This window comes from Orbicella franksi, chromosome 14 (genome assembly GCF_964199315.1).
Source record: "Orbicella franksi chromosome 14, jaOrbFran1.1, whole genome shotgun sequence".
Classification (NCBI taxonomy): domain Eukaryota; kingdom Metazoa; phylum Cnidaria; class Anthozoa; order Scleractinia; family Merulinidae; genus Orbicella; species Orbicella franksi.
In genome coordinates this window covers 11,253,119-11,264,067 of record NC_138158.1, presented here as the reverse complement: position 1 = coordinate 11,264,067, position 10,949 = coordinate 11,253,119, and the positions used below count along the sequence as shown (strand labels likewise).

Below are 10,949 nucleotides of genomic sequence, written 5' to 3'. Positions count from 1 at the left end.
CGCAACTTACCGACTTAATTTTATAACAAAAAAATTATTATTTTTTTTTAAACTTACTGATTTATTTTAGTTTGTTTTTATCAACATGACAGATTGGAATCGATAATATTAACACTTCTAAAATGAAACGTGAGAGACATTTGGTTCAGGCAAAACAAAAACGAAAAACAAGCAATTTAATATGAATCGAATAGTCTAAACTTTAAAATCCGGAAGTTTAGAAGTGAAAAGATCGAAAGTGAAACAGCAGAGTTAAATGACAGTTTCACTATCTGTTATCAAAGTTGCCGACAGCTTAAGTAATCGTTGACGTCAATACTGTCACCGGAATATTTTATTTTTATTTTCACCAAATTCATTAGCTGCTGCACGGCAATTCGGATATCTTCAAGTTTAGCGCTTATTTTGACAAATCTCTGCCAAATGTGTTTTGTCGCTGACAACGAATTTATGTTCGATTCAATTTGCCATGTTTCATCCACCGTGGAAGTCGCTACCGTTTTTAACAGTAGGGAGCTTAATTAAGCAGTGGCCGGCGACAGTTTAGCCGAGGACAACTTCCAATATAGTAATTGTCTAGGCTACGTTCACCTAGCAGCCTGAAAACTTGCTCAGACAAAATATGAAATGTCAGCGTTCAATTCCAAAGCAAAATACTTCGTCATTTTGCGTTGTTGTCTTGCAGATAACGCCTTAGAAATATACAAAGATTCATAACGCACGAGCATAGCCATTGTCCTGCTCATTAGACACCCCCAAAAGCCTTGGCACCTTCCTGTCAATAACATACTTCAGCGAGATATTAGTTAGTCCTATTAATACACTTTTTGCTACTCTTTTCTATACTTCAACTCGTGAAAACTCTATTCTTTATATACCTCCAGCCTGAAAAAGGAGTCTTGCGAGCGGAGCCTTACTCCGTATAATCCATTATCCCCCTAGGGCAATTTTGCTAGGAGGAATTTGCATTGCACTTCGTTGTTAAGATGAGTGGCACGACAAAACAGATGTTCGCAGCATGAGGAACAAAATTACTCACCACAAGAAAAACTACGCCGTGAAACAGGTCAAAAGATCTAAAATTAAAAGCAGCAACACTTCAGCATATTCCTGTAAGATTTCATGGAATTTAAGGATAGCAATCAGGAATTCTTAATAACGGTAAGTTTAAAAGGCTTTAATGAAAGTGTCGACGAAACACTGTTTGTGTTATGTTTTCATTGCTGAGAAAAGATAGGGATCAATGGAACACCGGCGAATGAAAGCTGCAAAGATCTTTCACTGCATAAAATTCTCGTGTCGCCAAATGAATCATCCCTTTTGCTGTGGCTGTTTAGAAAATACTCTGCACTCATTTTGCATAGAAACAAGGTTTTCATGTTGTTGGAACCGAAATAGAAGAAAGCATAGCCACACAAAATCCTCCATAAGCAAAAGAACTGGCATTATTGTTTCAAGATTCTCGCAACCCATGTCTATGAATTTCAGAAGAGATAGACAATGGATGTTATGTTTGTGGTATTAAACAATTCAGTCTTGTAAGGAAAAATGTGCAACCTTTTAGCTCGTTGATACATACATACATTTACATACATACATTTTATTTTTGTTTTCAAATTTGTGTCTAATATTGTTTTTTTTCTCAACTTTTAAAACAACTTTGCTAAAGGATCCAGGTACTACGTAATTGTAAAACTAATGCGTTACCCTCATAAGCTATCTATCATCTTCGTATTCTTGGCATGGATATGTCGAAAACGTTTTGAAATTTGGGAAATGTTGACGGAAAAAATGCTTTATTACACCTAGTACATCTTTTCACATGCCAGGAAGATGAAAGAAATCTTGAAAGTTTTGCCGCTTATAAAGATGGCTACAAATAGTATTCTAACCGCGAGATAAGGGTGCAGATTTTTAAAAGAAAATAATTCCGAAAACCCGGGAAGCTTAAAATTAATTTTTATATTCAAGTACCATGACGTTAAGCAGATTCTTCTTCGTTTTAAGAATTTTCATTTTAGTGTCAGACAAGTGCCTGACAGTAACACCGAGTGTATTTTTTCATCTGTTGTCTTGTTTTTCGTCGTCCTCATTAAATTATATGTAGCTTTCGTATTCATAGGTTTATTCGTATGATGGCTGCTGTCAAGATAGCAAGCAAATTAAGCATAACAATGATTTTTCATTTTCCCCTAAATTATACTTTGGTCGTAAATCTGTAAATTGTCGATGCATTTCAGGTGGTCAGCTTTAAAAAAATATCAGGATCTAAAATCCATTTTGAAACAACGATTACGATTAAACATCGATCGTTGATAGACACATATTTCGTAGTATTTAATTTTGAACATGGCTTTCATATAAGCGGTATAATCAGCCGTGGAATATCCGCAACGTTTGCTTTTGAAGAAAACTGCTATTAACAATATTAAAAATTACAGATTTCAGGGTCAGTATATCCCACATGACCAACACGCTTCCGTGTCGATTTACGGACAGTGTTTAAAACGAAACTCCAGCAAGGTGTTTATTTACATTTCTACGTTATTGAAATGTACAGAACTTATCGATATTGGTAGATTCTTATTTTTTCGTAGAAAATCTCACTCTTAGTTTTACTGGAAGTTTGTTATGAGGTTATGAGAACGCTGGTGGGGCTATTATTTCACACATGTTGTACATTGTTACCTATTGTTACCTACCTGAACATCCTATTACTACAGTCACGTTTTACTTATTAAAGCGCAGTTTTAACTCGTTCGGAACTTGTTTGACAACCTTTATATTACAAAGGCAGTTTCATTTGCTGTGTGTTAATGTTTCGCAATGTTATCTTCTACAATCATCCGACTTAAAAATTTCTACGACATTGAAAGGAACATAGCTTATTGATATTGTTTATTTCCCCTAACAAAATAGAACCGAATGAGTTCGATTGGTTCGACTGAGTCGCTTGCGCTCCATCCCTATAAATGGCCGCTTGGATGCGTTCGAACCTTCGATCGGATCGTGTAAAGTATCCGTAACTGAAATACGACGTCTACGAGTTTCCGCCTTCTTGAGCGCCATCTTCGCACGCATTGCAAAAAAGAGCACTCACTGAGCAAACACTTCACGCTTGTGTCAGTCACTTTAGTCGCTTTTATTGTAGTTTAATTCATGTGACAACCAAGAGACAGCCTGATGACAGCTGTGATCTAGAAATAATTACTAGACAGAATCGTATTTCCTCATAACTTGTTTAAAATCAATATTTTGCCATGGAACCTTTTCTAAATAAAATTAAAGGTCTAAGAGATCTAAATGAAAATACACAAACATATTTGTTATTGTAGTCAAGCGTCCAACACGCTACATGTGCTTTAATAATCGATGCCACGAAATGTACAATTCAAACGATAGAGTGCGGTGATAAACGATAAAAGTGAAGAAAGCGATAAAAAGCGTGCGTTTGGTACAAACAAAATAAATTACAAGTTATGAACGAATACAATATTGAAAAGAAACAGAAATAACGAGCCAAAGGTAGACGATATTTACAAACTTTGTACGACTAAGACTGCTATAAAGGAAACTGGGACAAGATGATTGTAACGTCGCGATGGAAATGCACAAATAGACCAGAAAAACTCATACAAAAAGGGACTGAAACAAAACGAAATTATGCGAAAAAACCTAACCGAATATTGATTACGTGAAAACGAGATAAACAAAAAGAATGCCATGATGACGGAAAGAATGCGCGTACAAACGAAAAAAAATAACAAAAGAATTAAATGCGGCCATGCGACGGCAACATTTGTCCTTACAACAATTATCAATTTTGGAGTATACTAATGAATCATTAAAATACTAAAAGGAAGCAAAAAATCTTATCACCAGGGTTTAATACTGATGAAACCTTATCATTATTTCTTTTTTCCTTTTTGGTTGATTTAAATATCGTTTTATCTTCAGAAATATCTTAATCCGTTAAGAGGGCGCTTAAGTGATTGTTTTTTTCACGACAGCTGTAAAATTTATTGCACGCTCATTGGCTAATTTTTATCGTCAATAAGAGTACTTAATATATCTCTCATTTTCGTCCCTAGAGGCTGCGCTCCTTTTGGTCAGCACCAAGAAACGCGACCTCTGGGAAGGTCCAACACCAGAAGTGCGCAATTCACGGACTTCCCGTCACTTTGCGCATGCTCAAAGTCAAGTCTGACAAATTTGATTGGCTGAGAATACGAAACGACTACTCTGTGCATGCTCAGAAAATTGCACCTTCCCAGAGGTCGCGATTCTTGGTGCTGACCAAAAGGAGCGCTTCCTCTGGTGACGAGATGTATATCTCTCAGTTACTACGTGCGCTGTGACTGGTCAATTTAGCGGACCCTACTCTACTATACGGCCCGCTAAAATTTAAAGCTGTTTTTGTTGCCAAAATGTTTCGTGGTTTATCACCAAGAGCTCTTAAATTTTGTAGCAAGTAAAAGTTTAAAACTTTCTTAAACGTTAAATTGTATATTAAATGTGCTAACGACTTAATGATTTCAAATTGACTCGTTTTGCTTTCGATGTGCATCAGAAATTTGAAGCCGTTCCGTGTAAAAAGAAATCGTTCCCGAATCCGTCAGACACATAGAAGAGATATATTACTAACCTTGTCTTTTCGGCCCGTACTGTAAGTTACGGATCCTTGTTTTTTCCCCGTCGTTTTATGGCCCGCGCGCTTCACGCTTGGGCCATAAATCGAAAGGGAAAAAACTCGGTCCGTAACTTACAGTACGGACCGTCGAACTCGGTTAATAATGTTAGTAAGAGGTAAAGAAGTTTGGCAGACGCCATCACGTGCGGTTCTTGAAAATTTTGCCAAACCTCTAACGCTGTGTTTAGTGTTGTCAATACCCGATATAAAAGAAAAATTGTAACTAAATTATCAAAATCGTTTAAGATGACTTTTAATGCAGAATTGATGAAACTGTAACGTGGAACTCGTATTTTCTCATGTTCAAAGTATTGGTTTGGTTCGAGTGGACTGAACTCGGTAATAGTTCAGCCCGTTGCCAAATATTTCCAAATAGAATAAAAGTTAGTTATAGTTAATTCTGTCTTTTAACTTGAGCTACTGGACGCAGTTTGAAGCTTATATCGTTGTGCGTTTCGAAATTTCATACATGCTTCTTCGCCCTGGAACAGGTATAAATTTCCCAACAACTTGACAATCGTTTTAGAAAGGACAATCGGTTGTTTACTTAGTGGCCTTAATGATCCCTGATGAATTCTCACAAATTTGCTCTTTCTGTGCCCCAGAATCTAAGAAACTGTGCATGTTTCGGATAAGCTATAAACAAAAAACGATTCTTTATACGACCTCGATGTTTCGTCATTCCAAATACTATGCAGACTGCTATAGATGAATATTCATTTTGGTGATGGTCACACATCTCGTTTATTTATTTTGATTCCATTGTTGCATAATAAATCTATAAAATTTTAAGCCTGACTGGAAAATGCTTCGATACCAGCGCCTTGAAGAGAAATAACCCCTGTACACACTGATGCTGTACTGGCCAAGATCCGACAGGACAAAAAAATTGCCAGGAATAAAAGAAACATATAGGAATGTCGCAGGGGAAAAGAAGTTGAAAGGAAACACTTATGTGCGTGTAGTTCGTTTGACATTTTCTTCCTTTGGAGACCGGTTTATAGGGTTCGATGAACTTCAAACGTTCCGACAATCTCTTTTCGAAGCCAATTAACCATCGTGGTATGGCTAAATTCAAATGAGTAATTTTTATTTAAGAAAAGGCAAAAAGCCCCTTAGGGTCTTTTTTGACTAGACTAATATTATTATCTGTTGCTAGTATGGAAATTTGTTCAAGTTGTTGACTTTTGGTAGGAGGACCTATTGAATTTCACTACATGTTTTATTTCTTTCAACGATGACTATATACTACTGAAAGATACAATTCAAGAATTATGTAGATGTTTACAATCCTGCAAACCAAGCTTCTGTTTCACATTTTTCCTATACGCTAGCTTTACTAACGAACAGTAGAAGATCTCAGCAAATGGAAGGAATTAACAAGGGAGTCGAATTCTTGCGCATGTGCTGGCGATATGACTACACTACATCCGCTGGCCGTCGAGTGCAGTCCCTGAAAATCATTTGCGTGGCAATGATAGCCGTGGTCGGGCTATTGATTTTCGTTGTCGAAGATGTCCAAAAGGCGAAGGAAAATATCGTTAGAGCCAACAACTTGGAGACTGAACTCAGAGCAAGTCTTCTAGTGGCAACGTTGATCCATCACCTGCAAATTGAGCGAGGTCTTACGGTGCTATGTTTGGGCTCCAAAGGAAAAGAAGACGAAGAAAATGTTTATGAAAAATTGAAAAATGCTCGTCTGGCAACTGACAAAGCTCTGTGGGAAACGGAGTGGCCTTTTGATGCAGAAATTCGAAAGGAATTTCTTCTTAGCCCTGAACGTCTTCAGACCCATTTGAACAACCACAGGGATAAAGTTGGAGAAAAATGTAAAAGCGGCACGCCCGAGGAACAAATTTCTTTTTACACTTTACCAATCGACTTGATGCTGGATTGGTTTTTCGAAGCGACTAAGAGCGATTCGATGGATATTTATGTGGACTTAGTTGGTTACTACATGTTCCTCGCTGGTAAAGATAAAATCGGAATAGAGCGAGCGCTGGGAGGGTCTTTCTTCGCAAAAGGACATTTTAACAGTACGAGCCACCTAGTGTGGTTCGGTAATCAGAGCGCTCTGGGAAAAGAGTTCTTAGAGTCAAGTGGAAAACTAATGCCTGTGATCAAGGAAAGCTTAAAGGAAGAACTTAACACAACGGTGCAGCAAACGATCGAAAAAAAGCGAGAAGTAATTTTCGCAAACGAACCTGGCGAGGCATCGGTAACAAACGGAGAGAAATGGTTTGACATCATGACCATATATCTTGACAACCTGTTTGATGTTCAAAAAAATGCAGGAAAATTCCTTCGAGTTCAGCTGGAAAACCAAAAGGATAAGAACAAATCAGATTTAGCCAAAAGCCTGGCATTTCTTATGTTCACTCTCCTTTTGGTGCCCTTCCTTGTTATTTCCGTTTATCGCATGACGGGTACAATACAAAACTACGCTTTCAGGCTCGGAAAGACTACTTTAGAATTGCAAGAAGAGAAAAGGCGAGCCGACACCCTGCTTTACCAAATGTTCCCTCATTCAGTTGCCGAGATGCTGAAGAAAAAGCAGCAGGTTCCAGCTGAGTATTTCACGAGTGTCACGATTTTTTTCAGCGACATCGTAAACTTCACAGAGATGTGTAGTGTGATGACACCTTTACAGGTGAGGACGAGTATATTTTTATTTCTATATGAAAAAAGGCCACATATGAGCCAAGTGGCTCACCAGGCCGAGGCTTTTCCCAGTTTCTGTAGCATGAAGCGACTATGTATTTCTACTCCCCCCTGGATGGGATGCTAGTCAATAGCAGGGTTAACCCCAGCATTTAATTTGCCGGTACTCATTTATACACCTGGGTGGAGAGACGCACTGTGTTGCCCAAGAACATAAAAAGATGTCCCTGGCCCGGGCTCAAACGCGGACCGCTCGACCCGGAGACGAGTGCACTAACCATGAGGCAACTGAACCTCCTTATTTGTATACCTAAAGATAGCTTTTTGGTGCCCGCCTCTGCGGTTCATCGGTCTATAAATATACAAAAATGCAGGTATTGGACATTACAACTGATTGTCTAATTACGGATTTGGGTGCGGTCAGACGTATAACGTTTATGCCCAAGAGGTTACGCCGTAGGGTTAAATAATGCATTTCCAAATACCAAGCTACCTGAGATATCATCAGATGGACAGAAACCGAGAGATCCTAAAGCTGTGTTGTCTTGAACAAACTATCTAAATTTATCTGTGTTCATCTAAACTCAAGAAAGTATTTCATTGGCTTGTCATTCTTTGATAACAAAACATCGCCGCAGTATTGTGTTTGTTTAGGTGACAGCCATGTTGGACGCGGTGTATGGTACGTTTGATGAACTGATCAACCGGTATGATGTGTACAAAGTGGAGACGATTGGTGATGCATACATGGTGGTATCAGGTCTTCCTGAAAGGAATGGAACCAAACACGCTGATCAAATAGCTCGCATGGCGCTTGACTTGCTTAAAGCGGTGGATGAACTGAAACTGCCTCAGTTTTACACGGGACAGTTATCAGTCCGGATCGGTATAAATACCGGTAAGTCATGGCCTAAGGTATGGCAAGTATTGTTAATATATGCCAGTGAGAGGACGCATCTTTCATTTGCATTACATCTTGTCACGTTTCATAGTATACTTTCCTTTCAAACCAGTTGTTTGTTCCTTGGAGGTCCGCAAATCTATGTTGCAACATTGGATTTTTGATTGACGATTTGCAGTGTAAAAAGAAAAAAAAAAATTAATTAAAAAAATTTAAAAGATGTATTTCTGCTGTAGATCTGGTTGCAAAGTAACTTTTATTTTTCTTTGGTTTGGTCTTGTTGAATTCATTTTAGGACCATGTGTTGCTGGTGTAGTTGGCAACAAAATGCCGCGATATTGTTTGTTTGGAGATACAGTTAACACTGCATCAAGGATGCAAACATCTGGTGAACGTAAGTAACTGACTTTAAATAGAGAAAACTAAAACAACTTAAGGAGGTCAAAAGTTCTACGATGTTTGTCGTTATTGTTCATCTCTTTAAGTAGCTTAGTTGAGTCCAAGAATTCTAATTCTCCCAGTTTCGAAATGCGGGTTAGAGGGAAATGTCGAGGCAGGACATTACATTGGGAGCAATACAACTGCGATGGTCTCATCTTCATTTCATTTGTATTTCCGCAGTTCACAATGTTCATTCCATGTTTTATTCTTTTCACGGGTTAACGCAGAGGCTACAGAGGCTATGGGTTCGAATCAAGTTGAAGCTCCAAATGTTTTTTCGGGGGCTTTATAATTCGGGGCTTTATAATTCTTTAAATTGCAATACAAATGGTACGGTTATATTTTCATTTCAAGACGTTAAATCATATCGGAACGTGCTTTTTCCCCTTTGCTGTTGAGTTACGAGTGCGATTTGAGAGAAGACGTTATGTATGAATTATTTAGAATCATAAACCTTAGTTTCGTTTTCCTTCAGCTCAGAAAATCCAAATTACTGAATGTACTAAAGCCATTTTGGATGAGATTGGGGGCTACGAAACCGACTTCAGGGGATATTTGGACGTGAAGGTAAGTTTTTCTGACTCATTTCTTTGTTAGCAAGCAGACCGTTAAACAGATTTCTTTTTTGTATATGACATGTTCAAAAACAAAATAGAACAAAGGAACTGTAATTGAATACAACGACACGGACAACAAGTTACGTATGCACTGGATACGGGTAATTAATTCCCTGTAAATTGATTTCATATAAAAAATAGGAAACCTTGAGGTTTGATATCTTCAAGAAATGTTCGTTTTGTTCACAGAGTAAGAGTAATTCTCGAACTGAAAGGACTCGTAATTCGTCTTTAATTTAGAAATCTGTTGAGCAAGGCTCCTGGCTTGTGCCACATCACAGAGCCAGGGAAAGATTCGAGTCCATTGCACATGTTGGGGTCTTCTGTGTCCCACATCAAGGAGGAGAGATTAGAAATTAAGGTAAATACCGTGCATAGGAAAAGGAAAAATATAATATCAACTAGAACCTCTAATCATCCAAAGCTGGGAATGATTGCTCACCCATTGCTAAAGACAACGAGCAATTAGCTCAGTTAAGGTTAAAGAAATTTTGTTTCCGTTCATTTGAAGTAGTTTTATTTCTGAAATATTTCCTTTTACAGGGCAAAGGCAGAATGCTTGCGTACTGGCTGACGGGATTTATGGAACCTTTGACTGGAAATAAAGAGCATTCCGTAATACAGACGATGTGAAACCCGCCTTAAGTTTTAAGTTTTCTCATCTCATGACTCGTGTGCCTTGCTTAAGAGTTACATTGTTGGTTTGATAAACATGTTAGCATGGGGTCCACTGCAGGGGCCCGGTACAAATAATCCTTAGGGGTGGTAGTTGTAAGTCAATTATGCAGAAACAAAAATAGCATGCCCTTCCCAGTTAAGTATTTCTTTTACTTAGTACTCAGTGCCGACCGCGCTTTTGTTTTCTATTTTGTGTTTCACGCATTAACGGCGCCAATTCAAAATGTTACTCTATTTTGTGGAGCTACTTATTCCGTAAAGAAACAAGGCGTGTGCAGCTTCATTTTGAAGAAAAGTTGATACATTCTTGCAATTAAAGGACGACTAAGTCGTTCTTGGGCTGCAATTCGATCAATTTGCAAGGCGAGTCGAATGTTGGGGGATTACCGTAAACCCCAGTGGATAAGCCGCACTCCCAGATAAGCCGCACCCCGAGTTTGGCAACTCAAATCGCGGAAAAAAAGTTTTTGGAAAAAAATCAAAATAATTGACAAGTGAAATTTTGTACATTTACATGTACATTTCTTGATTTATTGAATGTAAAACCGCGTAAACCAGCGTAAACTTACAAAAATGGAAAGCAGAGAAGACTTTAAACTGAAACCCTTACCAACAATTTTAGTTCTACAATAGTAGGCTGTTCACAGCCTCTCTATTTACGCACCGAAACAACAAGCGAGCGAAGCGAGCGCGAAGCACGCGGGGGTGGGGGTGGGGGGGGGGGGGGGTTTGCGAGCGACGCGAGCAAGAAGAATAGAGAGACTGTAGACATCTTTGGAAAAAAGAGGACTTAATAGGCTCTTCCCCCTATTAACACCTTGTTACTAACAGTTCTACCCCGTGACCAACTAATTAAATCGGACCAATTAAATTTGCGCGGTAGATTGCTTGATGAATAGAAGTATCAGTTGCTAACAACAACAGGTACGTGTATTCGGGTGTCAAGAATGTCGTCTCAGAT

General features: G+C 38.5%; 1 protein-coding gene across 3 annotated transcripts; it reads left to right on the top strand.

Moving 5' to 3' along the window:
* The first annotated feature begins 330 nt into the window (after positions 1 to 330).
* LOC145468501 (uncharacterized) lies at positions 331 to 10,668 on the top strand. Of its 3 annotated transcripts, none has more exons than XM_081452239.1 (6): positions 331 to 1,161; positions 6,025 to 7,340; positions 8,006 to 8,249; positions 8,548 to 8,646; positions 9,169 to 9,260; positions 9,551 to 9,945. In XM_081452239.1, exons 2-6 carry the CDS (start codon positions 6,057 to 6,059, stop codon positions 9,668 to 9,670), a joined length of 1,839 nt encoding a protein of 612 aa, XP_081308365.1. In that variant the 5' UTR covers positions 331 to 1,161; positions 6,025 to 6,056; the 3' UTR covers positions 9,671 to 9,945. The 3 variants fall into 3 exon arrangements, with proteins under 3 accessions (XP_081308365.1, XP_081308366.1, XP_081308367.1); XM_081452240.1 differs by lacking the exon at positions 331 to 1,161 and having other exon boundaries at positions 5,931 to 7,340; positions 9,551 to 9,671; positions 9,854 to 9,936; XM_081452241.1 differs by lacking the exon at positions 331 to 1,161 and having other exon boundaries at positions 5,931 to 7,340; positions 9,854 to 10,668.
* The last annotated feature ends 281 nt before the right edge of the window (positions 10,669 to 10,949 follow it).

Excerpts from the sequence above, each read along its gene's own strand:
- LOC145468501 (XM_081452239.1), top strand. The coding sequence starts at position 6,057 with ATGGAAGGAATTAACAAGGGAGTCGAATTCTTGCGCATGTGCTGGCGA. Across the intron at positions 7,341-8,005 it reads GTGTGATGACACCTTTACAG|GTGACAGCCATGTTGGACGC; the intron begins GTGAGGACGAGT and ends GTGTTTGTTTAG. Across the intron at positions 9,261-9,550 it reads GGGGATATTTGGACGTGAAG|AAATCTGTTGAGCAAGGCTC; the intron begins GTAAGTTTTTCT and ends TCTTTAATTTAG.